This window comes from Planococcus citri, chromosome 5 (assembly GCF_950023065.1).
Source record: "Planococcus citri chromosome 5, ihPlaCitr1.1, whole genome shotgun sequence".
NCBI lineage: Eukaryota > Metazoa > Arthropoda > Insecta > Hemiptera > Pseudococcidae > Planococcus > Planococcus citri.
This window is the reverse complement of record NC_088681.1, coordinates 45,708,855-45,729,549: the sequence shown is the minus strand read 5'-3', so window position 1 is coordinate 45,729,549 and position 20,695 is coordinate 45,708,855. Positions and strand designations below refer to the sequence as shown.

Below are 20,695 nucleotides of genomic sequence, written 5' to 3'. Positions count from 1 at the left end.
TTTGCTACAAAAAACCCACTTGGGTGACTTCTGGTGAATCTGCCACCAAGAAGTCACCAGAATTCGCCGAGAAGTCGCCCAACATTCGAAAAAATTGTCAAAAGCCATGAGGTCATTCTGGTGATTTCTTTATGAAAAATTTGCCATACAAATGACAGAACACTCACTTGGTGATGTTATGGTAAATCTTTCACCAAAAACTCACCAGAATGCACCAAGGAGTCATCAGACATTCAAAAAAAAATTCTAGGGTCATGGGAGGAGAATGTTGCATTTTACAAAGCAAAAGTTGGTTGAGACATTCTGGGAACATCAATCGAAGTTCCCAGCTTATGGCGAACTGGTTATTCAATTTTATCAACACCAATGAAATGAAAAGAAATGCAAGTAATTCACAGGTAATGTGAGTAAGTAAACTTGTGTAATTTCTTTTCAGAGGTGGAAACATTGTTCAATTATTCCTATCTCTGGCGGGGTTGAATTATATGAAAATTATCCCAAAAGCGGTCAGATAACAAAATTTTGAAAAGTGGAAGGCTGATCCCCCCACCCCCTAATATTTCGAAAAAACATAAAAAAGGTACAACTGTGGAAATGTTTTCAGAGTTTTAAATGGTAGCTGCCGCCTACAGCGCCATTTTGAAATTTAAACTTTCAATTTCAAAGTTCAACTTCTGAAAGTTTCAAAATACTTGAAAAGTTGAAAATGAAATGTCCTTTTGAACGTTGTGAAATCAGTTTTGATCAAAGTATCATAGCTTTAAAGGCATTGCTGAAGTTGAGTACCTCGAGACAACGTGAAAATAACTGAAGCCCCCCATTCGCCCCCTGAGCTGGGGTTGGGACCAAACTGATTGCGGGTTTCTCACTAATTGGGTGGGTAGACATAAGACATAACACTCAAAATCGCATTATATCCAAACTGGCAGAATCGTTATAAATTAGGATGAATACGCTGTTGTAATTAGCACCGCTTAAACAATAATAGAAGTAGTAATTAATTGACCCCCTTCCTAAGGTAGTTAGATTGGAATAATTCCCACAAGGGGAGAATTATTATTTTTTTTTGGTCGAATTGACATGGAATGACCCCTGATTAAGAAAGAATTATTCCAACTTTACGAATACCTACCTATTTGAATCACAGTTTTTAGTGCTTATGATAATTTGATAACCAAATTCCTCTCTCCTTTTGATGGGGCTGTTGATATCGTCATGCGAATGAAAAGCAATAAAGCATCTAAATAACCTTGGTGTAAAATCTTTTTAGCACACTGCGATACGATGTTGATTTATGACGAGGAATTTAATTCTGCCATTTTTCTTTTCCCGACGTCTTTGCTACAGACTATTCCCCTTTCTCAGAGTTATCGTCATATCGGATATAAAAAAATAATAATAAAGCTAATTCTTTCGGTACATAATTATGTTTTTTTCTTGATTTTGTGGCGCGCCATTTTATAATAAATGAGCGACGTTGTAAAATGCGAACGATTCGATTTAGACGTTTTTATACTGTTGCTCTGCTGTAGTTCAATTTCGCACCATTCGGCACATTCGAAGAATTATACGCGTTTGGTTGGAATTTCATGGTGGTAAAAAAAAATCATCGTTTTTGACGTACTACGATGACCATTTTGGGAAAAATAAGCACGAATTCGTCGGCTCGATTGAATAAACGAGAAGAACCAGGCAGAAGCGTGGGAAGAAGTAGGTAAAAAGGAAAACGAATTCGTCACTTTGGTTAACTCACGTTCGTATGGACATGTTTCTTTTATATGGAAAATACGCCACAACCATATTCAATCTCGCTACAATAAGATTCTCTACGTGAAAAGATGTTTTCCTTCGAGTTTTATTATTATTTTTTTTTTACAAACTACTTGTAAACTCAACAGTCGAACTGGAATGAAGAGTGACGGTGGCGAAATAGGATAGATTTTAGGACAGGGTAGGCAGCCATCAAGGAAGAGTAGAGTGTGGCCGAGCACAGCCGAAGAGTAACTTGTGAGAAATAAAATGTTCATTCGCACCCTCAAATCCTATAGATGGGGTAAGAAGAAGATCTCGCACATTGACAGCGAAGCTGTTTCCAACTTCTATACGATTTTTTCTTCGCCGTGTACTTTGATAACGAGACTGTTGGAAACGCGAAAAGAATTATAATTTTAAAATACCTTCGTGTCAGTTTAGCAGGCCCTTTTCACGCACGAATTGTCTCACAGACACCGGAATATTTCTTTCAATAATTTCGTCTTCGAGTTGTACGTCACATCGATCCCTACTTCGTTTCTTTGCTTTTTTTTCACTTTGTGATGCTTTCTTCTGCACGCACGAACGAGAAATTTCAAAACAAAAACGTCAAAGAATCGCAAAGATTTTTACTCACCGATCTTCCTGGGTCGTTTACATCAGCATAATACTATCTACCTACTTGTGGGAAGATTGGAAAAATTGAAAAATAATTTGCCTAGGTGGATTTTCGTATAATTTTTTGATAGGTACGTATAGTTTAGTTTTCAATATTTTTTTTTCATATTGACGTTGCTGGTTTGCATTTTGTGCTTGTAAAATGTACTGTACAAGATTTATTATTCGCGATACCGTGTAAATTAAATTCAACCAAATTGGCTTCGAGTCAAAGGTTTTAGCTAAACTGATCACGTCGTAGATGTTTGGCCGCGTGTAAAATGGTATCATCTTTTGTACTTAAGCCGATACCGAACCAACACCACAGTCGCAGGTTTAGTGTACAGTCTACGATAACATGTTAACCCTTCGGCGTGAAATTTTAATCATTAGGTTACCTTGTATTGTTTCCTGGCTTTCTACGAGCCATTCCCTTGCGACATTGTAGCCCTCTGTGCCTAAAACCTGCTCAATTCTATCCCAATGTGTGCTTGAATAAAACTTCATCCCCCCTACATAGGTATTCGTGGTGTAAAATTGTTTTTACAAGAACAACGACGACCATGATGATGACGACGATGATGTCGATGATTGTGTAGTGAAGTAAAACCTCCTGCATTTCTCCGTTTAGATTACTATTTAAGTATGGTAGACTGCATTCACAATCATGTAATCTTTGATAACAGTGTAGCAATATGATGTTCTTTGATTGTGTAATTATTTCCTCGTAATTATTCCGTTTATGAGGGAGATTCCAATTTGCTGGAATACATGTATATTTACCAGTATAGGAGAGTAAGCACAATGATTCCAGTCGCTTTAAAATCAATACAGTTTAATTAAAAGTAAGTATTGTATTGCTGTAAAAGGTGGGTGTAGATGGCTGGTTCAGAATGTAGATTTGAGATGAGTATTCTGCTTCGATAGAACAAAAATTGTTGGTATATTCAAGGTCGTCTTTTTTTTGTCGCCAAAATAAAATATTTTCTCTTCGCTTTTTAATTGGATCGATAAATGTGATTTGTTTTGAAGGTGTGGAATCTAATGAAACATATATTCTCAGAATCAGTTTCATGGTTCACAAATTGCTCCTTTGTGATCAATTTAAGATACTTGTCATGGAAAGGAAACTAAAGGAAGTTAGTTATAAATGTCTTTAACATTTATGTAATCCCTTCTGCACTTACCTTCGATTATTTAAAAGAGAAATGTTCTCAGATCACAAGACAATCTTAAGGTTTGGATAATATACATTTTTCTCACCACTGCACCGCTTGATTGGACCTGAAAATTTTTTCAAGAAATTTTCATTCAAGATTTTGAATGACCAGAGAACCTTTCAATGTATTAGTCGGGGAGCCCGCATAAGGATCTATTGCACCACTCCTCGGTCGATCCTCCGAGACAAATTTTTTCTTAAAGAGGGAGTCCTAAGGAACATTTCTAGCCCTTGTACTCAAAAAAAGTGGCCCTGCTTACAAAATGGCGGCCATTTTGATTGACAGGTCAGCCGAAATCGCAGATTTTGCGTTCCAACATAGGACTTGCACAAAATTTTTCAAACCGTACAAAGGTAGATCGAAAGATCAGGCAAAAATTTATCACCTGTCGAAACTTCTCGATTTTTGGTGAATTTTTGAAAATCAAATTTATAGGCCAAAAATGAAGGAAAAATAAAAATCTTACCAAATTGACCAAGCTATTTTCGACATGTCAAATCGATTAGAAACTGTTTCAAACCGTTTTGAGGAGTTCTGGAGCCTCCAGCAGATTTTTGGAACTCGAAATTCCCACAAAATTTCATCAAATGGAGTCGGATAGCCGAAATTTACTCTGCAAACTAATTTCAATACGCTACGAAGTCAATTACTGGTGGATTTCAAGTCGTTTTGGAGCCTCCAGCGACTTTTTGAAAATTACTGGAGCGTCTAGTAGATTTTTGAAACTTGAAATTCCCGCAATCATTTTACCAAATAGAGTTGGCAAGCTGAAATTTACTTCGCAAACTAATTTCAATACGATATGAAGTCGACTTTATGGTGGTTTCAAATGGTTTTGAAGCTTCCAGCTACTTTTTGGAAATTTCAATTTTCCTAGAAACGACATACGATACGACCTTTCAAAAAGTTGCTGAAGGCTCCAAAACGACTTGAAATCCACCAGCAGTCGACTTCGTAGCGTATTGAAATTAGTTTTTAGAATGAATTTCGACATTACATCTCCGTTTTATGAAATTTTGGGGAAATTTCAATTTTCAAAAATCCACTGGAGCTCCAAAATGACTTGAAGAAATGTGCAGTCCAACGGGGTAGGGTTTGTTAATATGCAAGAGAAAAGTTGTACCGGAGGATCGACGGAGGGGTGAGGGGGGTGCAATTGATCCTTAAGCGGGCTCCCTGACTATATCCTCCTTCGATTTGAACGAAACCACGATTTTTGAAGAGTGTGATCTGAAACCCCATAAAACCAAAATTTCAGGTGCTCAAATTGGTTGTCAGATTTTTTGATGAATACCTATTTAAAAATTGAAAATTGTCCATTTTTGGAGATTTTTTTGTGTACCTACTTATTAGGTAGATACTTACCCTGTAAACTCTGGTGCTTTGGCAAAATTTTCAATTTCTTCAGAATTTTGGAATTTCTCCAGGAAGGTTTGGAAATCAATTTTGGGAGTTGTAAATCAAGTTGTGGCTTATCCTCGACCTTATTCATGGAGAAATTTCAAAATTCTAGAGAAATTTAAAATCACCCTGGAGCCTCCAGAACAGTTCAAAATAAGCCACAATCGATTTTTAGCTTTGCAAAGAGATTTCCACCCCTTCGATGAAATTTTAAAATTCTGAATGAAATTGAAAATCGCGCTAGAGACTCCAGTACTAGTTCAAAAATAAGCCACAACGTGATTTTTAGCTGCTCAAAATACTTTCCGCCCTTTCAGATAAATTTTAAAATTCTGAAGAAATTGAAAATCGCGCTAGAAGCTCCAGAACAGTTTAAAATCAGCCACAACTTGATTTTTAGCTGCCCGAAACACTTTCCACCCATCAAAGAAATTTTAAAACTTTGAATAAATTGAAAACCACGCTGGAGGCTTCAGAATAGTTCAAAATAAGCAATAACTCTATTTTTTGCAGCCTTAAATAATTTCCATGTCTTTTGGGTGAATTTTAAAATTCTGGAAAAATCGGAAATCATGCTGGCATTACCCCCTTTTCCTTTCTACGGTTGGATATGCCATCCTGTTTTTTCCAAATTAGAGCAATCATCTTTACCTCTGAAGTCGATTGAATTTCTACTTATGTGTGATATTTTTAAATCCATTTCACCGCGTCGAAGTCGAGAAATTCTGGTAAAATATAATACGAGAATGGTGAAACGCGAACGGCGAATACGAAGACGATGAAGACGATCGAATGTATATTTAAAATTTTTCGAAAATCAGTTTCAATTTTATCTATAAAATGACAACATGAGAATAGAATTTCGAAATCCGCCAAAGTACATACTACACATACACGTCGACGCTTAATATTATTATTGCTGCATATCTACCAGGTTTTTATAGCGACACGGTGGAAATAGCAAAAGTGAACCCTAAAGCTGCCATAGTGTTGAAGGCTAAAAAGCTAATATAAAGACATAATAAAAAAGCCATAGCGCGAATAAACGAAAAAAGGATAGGAAAAAGAAAGAAATAAGACGATAAACAGTATTAAACTTATATTTATGAAGTTTAATTTAAAAAACATAACAACAGCGTTGAAGCTTGTTATTTTGCATTTTTAGATAAAATTTTTCACGTAAATGGAGACGACGATGAGGGTGTGTCTGTATCTTTCTCGTACTAGCATCGCAATGTCGTCGTTGTTGTCGAGTAATAACGTGACGTCATCGTGAAGAGGAAGACAAGAGTTAGTTCTTGCTTATAGTACGAGGAGCCAAAAATTTCGCAGCGAAAAAATTTTTCCAATTGTTGAACACTCAGCTTTTATGTGGCGTTTTATTTGTTTTAACTGTAGCTTTTCATAATTTTTTGGTCTTTAAACAAGCTTCCCCAGGGGTAATAAATCTTCAGCTACGATTATACTGGTATTTTTTTCCACTGCAGCTCTACTCCTTACCAACGGTGTTTTATTTATGGCTCATACATAAAACATTAGGGCCAACACGATGGTGTAATATTCGTTGTAATAACCAATTACCAAACATTATCCAAGTTTTTCCAAACTTGACTGTACGATATACCTACCTATGTTATATCTTGGAAAATACAATATTTGGCAGGTCGTTGACTTTCACATAGAGGTTCGAACGTCGAAGATTGCATTTAAGATCAAATTTCACTCGAGCACGATGACCAAATTTTTTCATCACGATTTACGACCAACAATTGTCGCGTCTTTATGTCTTTTGTTAGTTGCAAAAAAAAAAAAAAATGGAACTTTCGCGACCTACTTTTTCAAACAACTCGTGTTTCTTTTATTTTTATATTTTCATTTACTTAGAGTGGCGTAGTGGAATTTTTTTCTCTCAAAAGGTAATATTAGAGGTTTGTTTTTATTTGGCTCTTTCCGTAAATACACAATACATAGGTAAGTATACCTGAATAATTTTAGAGAAAAGGGCTTTCCGAAATCGATATTCGTCTTGTTATGGGAGGTTATAATTTCAGAGGCAGGTCCCCGAGGATTAGATTCATTTTTTTCCTTCTACTTTCATTTTCTACAGTTAAGGTTTGAACATGCGATGAATTTTTTAAACGGGTTCGTTTCCGCTGTTTTGAGAATAATGCTAAATTAAAGTTGAATTTTTATTGCGTTTTGATCATAATACCATGTAGGTAATATACCTGCTGGTCAAACTTGAACGAATTTTTTTCTTTCTTTTTTTAGAATGTTATAAGCGTTGTACAGATGTTTCTTTTTATGGTGGACTATATTGATATTGAAGGTAGGAAATATTGAACTAAATTGAGTGTGCGTCTATTACTTAATTCAAGTTGAAAAAATTGACATTTTCGAAATGGGTGAAGAAAAGAAGATATGTTTGAGGTTGGATTTCATATGTCCTCTTCTTCCGGAAGAAGTTGCAGACTGAAAGTAAAACAATCTCAAAAATCTGACTGCAGCTTCGAAAGAAAAGTAGATCATCATGAATCAGTAAAATTTTAAACAGTTCCATCCCCTCAGTTTTTTTGCCTCAGAAGATGCAATAAGTACCCATAAAATTTTAAATTGATACTTCATAATGGTATAGTGTTTCATCATTTTCCAAAAATGTTTTGCGAATCTTTTCTAAATCTTGAAAGATTATTTATCTTGCTCAAATTCTCGCAAAGGATTCTCTTGAGGTATGCATCTCCAATTTGAATGGGACCTCAATTTATGATAAAAGCAAGGACTGAAGCACCTATATACCTAACCAAAATTTCAGCGCCCCAATGCTTACCCATGCTCATTCAAGGGGTTATCATAAAAACCTATGTTGTACATTATGCTTTTAAGAATAAGTAGGGATGTCGATGTTTTTGACATGCCCAACTTTTAACATGAAAAAAAAAAAAACACTCAATCTAAATCTAAATCTAAATACCGTTCTCCTGCCAGTACTTGAGGAACTTAACTGTCTCATCGTCAAGTGTCCTATTTAATTTTCCAGGATTGATTTTTCCTGATAATTCACACTTGAAGAAGTGTTTGTCAGTCTGAACTTCGCCGCATTCACACAGATCATCATCAGCCAACTGCCATCTATGAAGGTTGTACCTGTATTGTGTGACTTCGCTCCTCAATCTGTAAATGTTTTCCACAGTCCATATTTCAGGTACTCTCCACTTGATAAAGCTTCCTGCCTAGTTCTTTCCTCAGTACCTGCATTCCATATGCGACATCTATCTGTGCTGGAGTATCTCTTAGTTCTTCAACTGTTTTCATGAAACTGTGTCTTGATCTGAGGCGGGTTTCTGCCAGTTCTTCATATCCGTACATAGGACTCAGCCGATTTTTTAGTATCTTTGTCTTCTCTGTCATAGATGCAACTTCACATCTGACTGCTGGTGAGACAATTCCACTCAACTCATACAGATTATTCAATGGTGTTGGGCATAAGCACCCTGTCACCATTGTACATGTTTTGTTTGAGGGTATATTAACTTTACTTGCAGGTGCTGAACAACTCCAAACAGAGCAGGCATTGGCATATTCTCCCACTGAATAACACAGTGCCAGCACAGATGTTCTCATAACTTAGGGCTTAGCTCCCCAAAACTGCTGCCTGCTAGTTTGCAAATTATATTTGTTTTTGCTGCAACTTTCCTTTTAGTTGTCTCATAGAGGCTTTTGTAGGTCAATTACCTATCTAGGGTTACACCTGAGTATTTGGGATCTGCATTTTTCAGATCTGTTCCACCCCATCAGATATTCAATTGTCACTTTGCTTCACAATTTCTGAGATGAAAAGAGCATGTTTCTTTCTTTGTTGGATTTGGTTTGAGGTGGTTATCTTTATAGTATGTGTCTAGTTTCTCTATAGCCCTGTTTAATGTGTCCTCCTCCTCTGCAAATGTACCCAGTTGGGTGAAAATCTGCCCTTCTGCCAATAAATACGCGGTAAAGAGCAGTTTAATTGGCATTTTATATGTACTTCAACGCAACTTTAAACTGCTGTCATGCAGCAGATTTTACAGTTTTCAAATTCACACTGCAATTCATGGGCATGATTTGAAGCAACTTTTCAGGTTGTTACATTTTCTGCACACCAGAAGAAAATTTCTGCTGATAAACATGCCACAAGAATATTTTGTTGCGTATTTTTATTGCTTAAAGCCGCTACGCTTCTAAATTATGTGGTGTATTTTTGCACGTTGAAAAAACCAGCCACAAAAATACGCTACGCAAATATTTTGTAGCGTATTTATTCGCATATTTGCTGAAAAACGCGCGTAAATGTGGTATTTTGCGTGTGTGTTTTAGACTAGTATATAAATATTTTATTCATTTCTACCAAGTTCTCTGGTGGCGTAGGTAGCAAGGATTCTGCTCACAGATCCGGGTACTCGAGTTTGATCCCTGCTGGTGCCAAAATTTTTTTCAAGAATATTGATCAATGGCAGATTTTTACGCGTAAATAAAATACGCGCCGATTAATGGGCAGAAGAAGCATAGGTAGGCGTAAAGTGTTAAATTTCCTGCCCGCGTTTTTACGTCATGGAAGAGCAGATTTTCACCCAACTGGGTATTATGTTGGGCAGTTGGTACAAGATCATCTGCACACAGAAAGTGGTTAGTATCTGGCCCAATTGGTTGGTCATTGGTGTAAAATGTTGAAAAGAATTGGTGACCGAACACTGCCCTGGGGCAATCAGTTCTTTTACCACCTCCAGGTGCAGTTTTTACCATTGAGTGTCACATACAATCTTTGGTCTTTCATCAACATAGTGACCATCTGTGTAAATTTAAAATCCATTTGTAAGTTGGTACACCTTATATTGGAGTAGTCGGGGGCACCCTTGACACTGTGTTAAAAGCGTATTTTGACATCGCAGGCAAGATGTGACACTCGACCAATCAGATGCGTCGTTCAGAGGACCGATTCGCCTTATCTACTTTCTGTTGTTTTGCTGGAATGCTGGACTTGAAAAAATTTTACTATCAACACGGAATAAGCACGGCGATGCCGAATTATGAATTTTTATTCTCATTTACCTCAAATTTCTTTCATGTTGTCATTGACATTTATTTATTAATTTTTATTCTCATTTACCTCAAATTTCTTTCATGTTGTCATTGACATTTATTTATTAAGTTCGAGAACTACATAATTATTAAAATGTGAAAACACTAAACAGTAACGCTATGATGAAATTGTGATGTAGCATCTTTGCTCTTCGCCTTCCCAACAATCAACCCATTCAAATTTCAAATCGAAATCACGTTTGTTCTATAATCAGTTGATCACACATCGCTAATAATGTAATAATTCATTAAACATATTGTTTTATATTTTGCTCGTAAAATGGCTGTATTATTTTTGCGATTCCCTCAATACCACATGACAGATATTCATATATATGCCAACATTGCCAACGCAAAAATGATAATTACAACCATTCTACGAGCAAAATGTAATTTAATATTGTGTAAATCAATGATTGCTGGTCAACAATTGAAAAATCATATGAGAATACACAATTATTATGATATGCATGCATTACGTAGAGCAGCATTAAGTAGCACTGGAACAGAATTCATCGGCGAAATTTATTTAATTAACAAACTACAAAGCAACAAAACAGCATGGAATTTACTTCCTCAATGTCTGATATACAATAAACTACTTCTGCATAGTTCAGAATTGAAAATGATTAATTATTCCATGTACATTTTTATTTTTTAATGATTGACAGGTGTCGTAACTCTTTCATAGTCGATAGAAAATTTTTTTCAAGTCCAGAAAACTGATAATACATACTGATAATAGATACGAGCGAAAAAGAATCGGAATTTCCACTCCTAATGAACGGAGTGTCACATCTTGCGTGCGATGTCAAAATACGCGTGTTAAAAGCTACTGTGAGGTTGACAAACACTACTCTATGACTTTCTTCTTTTCAAAGCCATCTTCAATGTGCTGTGTTAGGTGTAATATCTGGCCAGTGCATGATTTTCTAGACTAGTTTGGAACTTCCATATTTCTCATGAGGTCTATCAATAATAAGTTTCATTCCTTTGATTTTTGGCTTCTGGCTTCCTCTGTGCCTATGTGTTTCTTGAATGGCAATCACGTCTATGCTCAGGTTCTTGACCATTTCAGCTAGTATAACTTCCTTTGGCCCTGATAGGCCCTCTATATTTATGGACATCATCCTTAAGGGAGGAGCCCTCATCAGAGGCCCTGAGAAGGGCCGTCATAACCCGGGTGTAGGGTGCATGATCGACTGGTGATGAGATGATTGGCCAGTAGTTGAACTACTGTTTCCAGGGGGCGCCAGCTTATTGAGCAAAATTATTATTCAGTTCTTAAAAAAAGCATTTGCGGAGGCTCATCTCTTGCCCCACATGGATGTTGATTGATCTATTGATTGATTTTCCATTTGTTGATGAATTTCTTAGAATTCAAAATGGATTATTTTCAGTGATTGTTTTTTTTACACCTATTTAGTAAGTACCTATAAAAATGATGTAAAGTAGTCATGCAACTAATATCAACTCCCCTGAACCAAATTTCATCATTTTTGTGCATTTTGCTGAAGCCTCCAGCGACACAATTTTTGATTGCTTTGAGATTTTAAAATTTATCTATGAGGAGTAAAATCAACATGGCCATCTAAAAATCGACTTCAATTTTTTTTGAAAAATTGAAAACTTGAATGTAAAAAATGTGATAGAAAAATTCAAAACATTGCTCTGTTCAAGACTCTCACATAATATCCAAAATCACTGAGAATTTTAAAATTTTTCATGCGTCATTTTCCTTTCTCAAAAATTTTGAATCAGGTACCTACTGAAATTTTGATATTTATTTATGGAAGGTGATATTTGAGGAAATGGAGTGAGTGGGAGGTCAACAGTTTATGTGTTGAGGTTTCACATAAGAGATGAACTTTGGAGTATTTCGAGTTAATATGAATCGCAGATCGGTTGCATTTGAATCATCTTTTGGAGGGGAGAGGGTGGCGTCATTGTGGAATTTTGGACCATTTTCACTACTTTTCTGCAAAATTTGTGATCCCTTGTGATGTTCGCGTGCTTCGAACATTTTCTGTATTTTTTATTTTTAACAATGGGAATACATTTCAAAATGTTTTTGATAATGTGTTGTATGTATACCTGCGTTTCTTGTATTTATTTCGACTTTTGCGAGGAATGTTCGACGTGAAAAAGTATTTAGAATGAGGATCACTTTGCCCCACAAGTTAATTACCTTTGTTGATTGATATTTTTTCAATGAGAAACAATTGCATTGGAAAAAATTACCTATGGTTGTACGAATTGTACATTATTATCAATTCTGTAAATTCGGTTACCTAAATAAATAAAAAGATATCATCGAGAGGAAGATGAAGAAGATGCTGTGGGATAGAAAGTGAAAAATAGTGAATATTTTCGTGCTACTGTTTTACATGAAGTTTGCATAATCTTAGTTAATATAGTTTACTTTTCTTGCCGATAACAGTGTTACCATAAGGCAACGACAACGACAACGTAATACGTACTACAATAAGGTTACCTAAGTAGAAAGTAACTAAAACAACCAAGTGACTTACAACTTTTGATTTAGTCAAAGGTTCAAATGTAATCTACTTTAGTATGACGTTTGTCTGCGGGGCGAATACATGAGAACGAGAGCTCTGTTTTCATAGGGAGTTAAAGTTACGAATAAATCCGAATATTCTTCGAAATATATTCAAATTGTGCGGAGGAGTCGAGTTACGAGTAACATGCAGTAAAATGGAGTGGTAAAAATCGTTGTAAAATATTTCGTACTTTAACTTCCGTTACATATAATTCGGTAATTTTTTCACCATTTTTTACTCTTTTACATTCGGGTAGGTACCTACACCTAGGAACTTTTAAAATGTTAAAGTAAAGGTTATAGTGTTGTATCCGTTGAGGGGTCGAGGGTTAAACTTTGAAGGTGATTGGTTCGTGTGTGTGTGTTTATGAAACCAGAACTGTAACCACACGATTTCGTTTATAATGACCGTGAAAATTCTATTACTTGCTCGGGTATTGCTCGGGTTAATTACCGTTTATTTGAGCCAAGTTATAAGTTTTACTATAGGATGAAAATTATACCGCATAACTTTATTTCCACTTTCTTAATAACTTTGGTGGCTTAGGCTACGTGTATCAAAAGGATAATATTCCAGTGTCAGGTTAACTAAGGTTAATGTAGCATGTGAAGAAGCGGTTAACCCCGCCTGTTTCGTAATTCTCCTGTTTTAAATGTTTTTCGACGTACATCGTCCTTATATCCATGAACAGGTGTTTATTTCAATTAAGGAGTTTTCAAAGTGAAGCTAGCTGAGATAAATTTGAAGATTTTTTTTTCGGTGGAGAGGAGGAGGTGATGACGTTACATTGAAGTATTCAGAAAATATTTTTTAAGTACGACATTTTTATTTTTCAACGTTAGAATCAATTCTGAGATAGTTTTCAAAAAAAAAAATAATAATAATAGGCATACGAACGTGATTGTAGAAAAATTCCAGGTCATCGAACAAGCGAACATTTGGGTCACAGTGTCACATTTTAGAATTTATTCACCACCGAAGCGGTAATTATCCCTTTTGATAATTTAACCGGGCATATTTTACTTTAAAAAAATTTTTCAAATGCCTAATTAACATTTGAAAAGCTTGACAAAAACGATTTGGCCGCATAAATATGTATTTACAAGCGTATAAATAGCTTATAAAAGATTATTAAATTTCGCGCAATCTTTTTTTCATCTTTTTCATCGTTTGAAATACGAGAAATGAAATCACTGTTTATTCATCGCAAAAAAAAGCATAACTTATAGGTAGACTCTCTCTATGCTTTGAAATAATAACACTCGAGTGTTTAGTAGTTCTACTTTTCCTATGGCGTTCAAAGTTTTATAAACGAAAACCATTTCTCAAGTGTATCGAGAATTAAAAAAACCGTTTCGAGGAGTCCGTAGGTTTTTTCCTATAGGTATATAAGATGCGATAAAATTTCAAGGTGAGGGTTTCTTCTCAAGTGTATTTTGCTTTTTTTTTTTAAAGTGTCGTTGTCGATATCGTTACAGTTAAGAGTTGATAGGGCTATTCGTGCAATCGACTGCATGTTGATGAGGTTACTTGTATGTACGTTGAGAACTGTTTGGAAAATTTCCATCGTATGAATTTGATGATCGAGTTTAAAATATAGAATAATTTTAGGAAAAGTTTTACGAACATCTGACGAGATAAGTAAGTAATTCCAACTTTGACAAATAATTTTGAACAAGTAATACAAAAAGGAATCTAAATTGGATTTTAAGATACACCCCCAGCAAAAATTTCAGGCGCTGAAATTGATTTTTCGTTTTTTTGCGAATTTAAGCTTGGTTCATTTCTCATGAAAGGAAATCAAAATTTGATCAAATCAACAGAAGGTGCGAAAATCTGGTTGGTACCCTGTTTTCAACCCCAGAAGTCTCGAACAACACTACCTATACCTAAGTAGGATGAAAGCGAAATTCAGCACCTATAAGCTCGGATTCCACATCTTTTTTGACTGCCCTTTTGATTGATTTCGGCACATACTTTCAAAACCTCTTTTTACCAATATTAAAATTCAAAATTTTCGAAATTCAGTATTGTTCGCTCAAAAGTGATTGAAGGAGAAAATTTTGGATCTGAACCACTACAAAAAAATTTTAAAACATGTGCCAAAACCTAACAAAATGGTCAGAAAAATAGGAAATCTGGGCTTATAGGTAGATATTGAATTTCATTTTCATTCTAGTCTACCTTCGCTTGCCGAGTTTTTTGAAAACGGGAGACCCGAAAATCCATTGGAGGCTCCAGAACAGTTTGAAACCATCACCAATCGACTCAAAAAGTCAAAAATTAAGTACAAACCAACATTTAGCCTTCTGTGCCAATTTGATGGTAATTTGATTTCTTTTCATGAGAAATGGACTCCTATAAATCATCAAAAATTCATCTGCAACTGACATTTTTGCATGTGGTGTATTTTGAAAGTCCTCTTTTGATCCTCCTTTGTTCTATTTGAAAAGATTAGTGTCGTTTTGGAATACTTCCCTTAATGAGGATATTTTTTTCGATTTTTTTTCCTTTTTTAGCTTGAAATTTCGATCCTGAGAATTTTCCCTAAAACCCTAACTAAGTACAGAAACAAGCAAACTGAAAAAATTCCAAACCAATGAAAAAAGTGATGTTAGAATCAAATTGTTTCAGGGGCTCTGATTCTGAAAAATTCAATACTAAGCTTCCTTGATATATTTTTCATAATTTTGAGCCTGCCTGCCTCGCTTCTGGAACTCAGTTTTGATTTTGAGGACGAACACTGCTATTAGTCGGGGAGCCCGCATAAGGATCTATTGCTCCCCCCGTCGATCCTCCAAGACATTTTTTTCTTAAAGGGGAAGTCGTAAGTAACATTTATAGCCCTTGTACTCAAAAAAAGTAGCCCTACTCACAAAATGGCGGCCATTTTGATTGACAGGTCAGCCGAAATCGCAGATTTTGCGTTCCAACGTAGGACTTGCACGACATTTTTTGAACCATACAAAGGTAGATCAAAAGATCAGGCAAAAGTTTTATCACCTGTCAACATTTCAACTGCTAAAGTGCCTTTTTCGATTTTTGGTGAATTTTTGAAAATCAAATTCAGACCAAAAACTAAGAATAATGGGCGAAAAAATCAAAATTTAACCAAATTAACCAAGAAAGCTGAAATTTGGGATATACTCCATATTTCCGACATGCCAAATCGATTGAAAACTGTTTCAAACCGTTTTGAGCAGTTCCGGAGCCTTCTCAGCAGATTTTTGGAACTCGAGATTCCCTCAAAATTTCATCAAATAGAGTCGGCTAGCCGAAATTTACTCTGCAAACTAATTTCAATACGCTACGAAGTCAACTGCAGGAGGATTTCAAGTCGTTTTGGAGCCTCCAGCAATTTTTTGAAAATTACTGGAGCCTCCAGTAGATTTTTAAAACTTGAAGTTCCCGCAACATTTTACCAAATGGAGTTGGCAAGCTGAAATTTACTTCGCAAACTAATTTCAATACGTTATGAACTCGACTACATGGTGGTTTCAAATGGTTTTGAAGCTTCCAGCTACTTTTTGGAAGTTTCAATTTTCCAAAAAACGCCAAACGACGTTTCAAAAAGTTTCTGAAGGCTCCAAAACTACTTTAAATCCATCAGTAGTCGACTTCGTAGTGTAGGCTATTGAAATTAGTTTTCAGAATAAATTTCGACTTTCTATCTCCGTTTGATGAAAAAAATCAAAATTTTACCAAATTGACCAAGAAAGCTGAAATTTGGGATATACTCTATTTTCAACATGTCAAATCGATTGGTAACTCTGTTTCAACCCATTTTGAGTAGTTCTGGAGTCTCTAGCAGATTTTTGAAACTCAAAATTCCCACAAAATTTCATCGCAAACGGAGATGGAAAGCCAAAATTCACTCTGCACTCCAATTCTAACACCCGCTGAAGACAAATTTAGGTTGGTTTGAGTCATTTTGGAGCCTCCAGTGACTTTTTGAAAATTACTGGAGCCTCCAGTAGATTTTTGAAATTTGAAATTTACCAAAATTTCATCAATGAAGATGGATGGAAAGCCGAAATCCATTCTGCAAATGAATTTCAATACGACTGGCTTGTATGTACTTTTTAAATTTAAATTTTCCAAAAAATAAGTGCATTCAAAAATACCTATGTAATTCGACATCTATCATAATTTTATGCAATTTCTGATTTGAGTGTAGGTGTAGGTAACACTTGAGAATATAATTATTTATGCAGCAATGAATTGGTGGTTTAAAAATCTGAAAATTGATACCCATATTGCTGTTATATTATATTTTTGCGTATTATAATCAAAGTTGAATATTTTGGAGGTACCTACTCATACTGGTGGGAGGGGGAATTCCGAAAGGCAAGGGTATATAGGAAGTCAAATGTATTCGCTTAGAGAATTTTCACACCAATGATTACTTTGTGCGTCACATTCAACTCAATTCGAATCGAAGCCCGATTTCAACATCCTATTGAAATAGACCCTTTCACAAAAAAATGTGAGACCACCAAAAAAAAAACTTTGAAAATTGAGAAAAATCACCCAATTTACCACCAATTGCCTCACTATACCATTTATGAGACACCTTGTATCGTTCATGTACATGCGGTAACATTCTGCATCATTCTGTATCTTCTCAACGCAATACGTCAGCGATACGAGTAAAATTCATTGGCTAAACTTGTGCGCAGTCGAGTTATATACGAGTTAAATTATATCGGTTAGTTATACTTTTAACGAATACGCGCTGTCTAAGGTTATATTGAAAGTTACGAGCCGCAGTCCAGCAATTTCAATGAAACGTAGAAAGATTTAGTATTTTCTTTAAAATAAATGTACCAAGCTAGATAAAAATTTTCTCGCCTTTAATTCATTACTTTTATCGCGATCATTCGAGCTCGCGTACAAATACACCCAAGAATACGTTTCCTTAGGGTAGTATATCTACTCGCCGAGTATTCAAAAGCGACTTCAGAATTGAAAAAAAAAAACAAACGACCCTCAGCCATACCCTTACCCACTGAAAACTTTCCATCTATTGGGAGGTTTTAGACTATATAAGATATTAACCCGTTTCCCTTTATAAAATATAAGTACAAAGTACGTAAGAAAACTACGAGTAAATACACCGATCGTTTCCGAATACGTCATTGTAATTGATGCCGTCTCTTGATTATCTATAAAAGAAAACTAAACTAAACTATACATATATATGTACACAGTAGATAATCTACGTTTCTTATATAACTTTTCCTTCTTCTCGTCGCGTTCGTTCATGCTTTCGTATACTTGGAAACTTTTCAAAACCACCCCCCTCGACCCCCTCTACCGCACGGTCATTTTGGAAACGTTATATATATTTCGTACCTCGGTCTCGACGAAATGCCAACGCGTTTCAAAGACTCGTTTCCTTTCTATTTCGCTTATCGTGAGAAAAAAATAGCAAAAAAATTACTCTAATGGTGGACGTAGTACGTTGTCGCTCGATTTATACATTTTTTTCCTTCTATGTATGTTGCAGGTATCGCATTCGCAAGGAAAAATTTCACAAATGTATAATCTGTTCGTGCTCGTTCCAAAGGCCTATATATTGGGCAGCGACGAATATCACGTCGGAGTCGGAAGCACCATTAATTTAGTTTGTATAATCGAAAACGTGAGTATACCCGTACGTTCGATGTTTCATAAATACAAGTACTCGTACATGTACATTAAATAGCATTACATAATATTACACAATATTACATTCATGCCAAAAAGATGTGTGGTCCAGTGAAATTTGGATAGAGGGTGAAAAAGTGAACAGAAGTAGGATGATTTTTGATTATTGAGTTCATTTCATATCCCCAGAAATAATTTGAGGTACCTAATTGGTTTCGAGGAATCTTTTTTAGGTGATCTATTTTCAACTGTTTCATGGTTCGAACATTCTTTTCTTCCTTTCATCGCACACAAAATAATATTCTCGTCCTAGGAGTTTTTTTTCGTACACATGTCTGTAATTCAATTCAGAATCCGTGAACTATCACTGAATCGTGAGAAAAAATTCAAAGAAAATTGTCTTACAGTTCATTGAAAAATTACATGTATTCATAAATTGAAGAGAGGGGAGAGTCTACTACATTAGACTACTACATCACACTTTATAAATTTTCATGACTTTCTGATCATCTTTTTTTTTTTTGATTTTTAACTGACTATTTTTGTGACTGAAAAATACCCAGAATTTAAGAGAACTTCAAAGGGCGAATCGGACGAGTTCAAAGAAAATAACACAATTCGACTTCGAATCATAAAACCTTCATCATCGCACATCAATGAAAATTTCTTCATCATTTTGAACCTTAATTCTGCAAAAATTCATCTTTGGTGACGTGAATGATCTAAGTGAGTGCTAATCTGAATAATTAAAAAATTGTCTCTTCCTTGAAGTCGTCAGTCTAAATTTTTAATTAGGAAAATAATCCCGAAATTTTCAATTACCTAAATTCAGAAAAAAACCAGCACAGAATAAATATTTTCACCCCCTTCCCCTCCAAAAAAAATCACTGATTCCTCAATTGTGTTGGATACAATTTTTAGAAGAGTACGAAAGATGTAATTTTATCATATTTTTATCACAAAATCATTTACATATCACAATTGAATCATTTGTTCGAAAAATTCAACTACCTAGGTACTTGATTCTCCCATTTTCATGAAGTTCATTAAAAAGTTTTTTTTTGATATGAATCTCAATATTGACAAGAAATTTTTTTGGATAAAAATAACGTTCTAATGGATTTTTAAAAATTTTAAATTTCGATACTTAAGATTTTTTTCCGAAGTTCAAACAAATCTTCCCACTTTTTTGACGTTATTATCAGAACTATTCAATTTTTTAAGGAGCAGGAGCCCTTCTAACAAATTCGAAAAAGTTGGCATGCATTTTTCCTCGAGTGAAAATCTGTTTAGAACATGGAAATTCTTCAAGATATTTTTCAAGCTCATTCCAAAGAATAACTAGAAATTCACGCAAAAAGTGTTCTAAGAATCAACACAGAAACAGAAAATTATTACCTACTCAATTGAGAATAAATTTCAAAAAGAGAGAAAAAGTCAAACTTGAAAAAAACATCATTTTGGAATCCAATGTGGATGAATTTGAAAATGTTCCCTTTACAAAATTAGGTATATATTTAGGTGGTTGCAAAAAAAAAGAAAAAAAAAAACAGGAATCACAAAAATAAAACTTGAAATGAGAGTCCTGATTGGAAATCCATTTAGGATCAGAGGAAAGTCTTTAAACCGACTTAAAAAGAAAAAATGTTCCCACCAAAATCAAAAAAACTTTTCGTAAAAATGATATTAAATTGAAGAGTCATTTCAAAGCTAACAAAAAATCCATTTAGAATCGGAAACATTTTGATACTGAACATTATTTTCGCAAAAAATCAAAAAATTCTGTGAGGGAAGAAACCATTTGACATGAAATGCAAAATATTATTCTAAAAATCAACTTCAGATCAGACAACCATTTGAAAACCAGCTAAAAATTTATTTGCAGTCGAGAAAAATCCTTCGATCACAATTTGCAACAAAATAACTGAAAAATTCCTTTGGAATTTTTTTTTGGAAATGATCTTAAAATCAGTGATAAGTTTTGAAATCAACAGAACATCCATCAAGAATAGGAACAAATCTCAAAATCTGCCGAAATTTTCAAAAATTGATCTGAGAATTCCACCAGGACGAGAATTTTTTCCCAAAATGCACTCAACATTGTAAGAATTGCCTTGAAATCAGAGAACCATCTAAAAATCGTCTGAAAACCTACCTATTCAAAGTAGAGAAAAATCTCGAAATTGATCAAGATTTTCAATCAAATAATCTGGGAATTCATTTATTTGTAAAACACAAAACTTTCCTCTAAATCACCTGCACTCACTTACAAATTGGGGTGAAACTTGAAAAATTGACTGAAAGCACTGCCATATAAACAGATAAGGAATCTTTCTCTCTTTG

At 34.9% G+C, this 20,695-nt stretch overlaps 1 protein-coding gene across 1 annotated transcript in view; it reads left to right on the top strand.

Moving 5' to 3' along the window:
- The window catches only part of LOC135846459 (hemicentin-2-like), a 360,089-nt gene that overhangs the window by 315,226 nt on the left and 24,168 nt on the right, over nt 1–20,695 (top strand). The window contains exon 7 of the mRNA XM_065365557.1: nt 18,213–18,347. Within this exon, the coding sequence (XP_065221629.1) occupies nt 18,213–18,347 (135 nt within the window). The remainder of the gene's footprint in view (nt 1–18,212; nt 18,348–20,695) is intronic.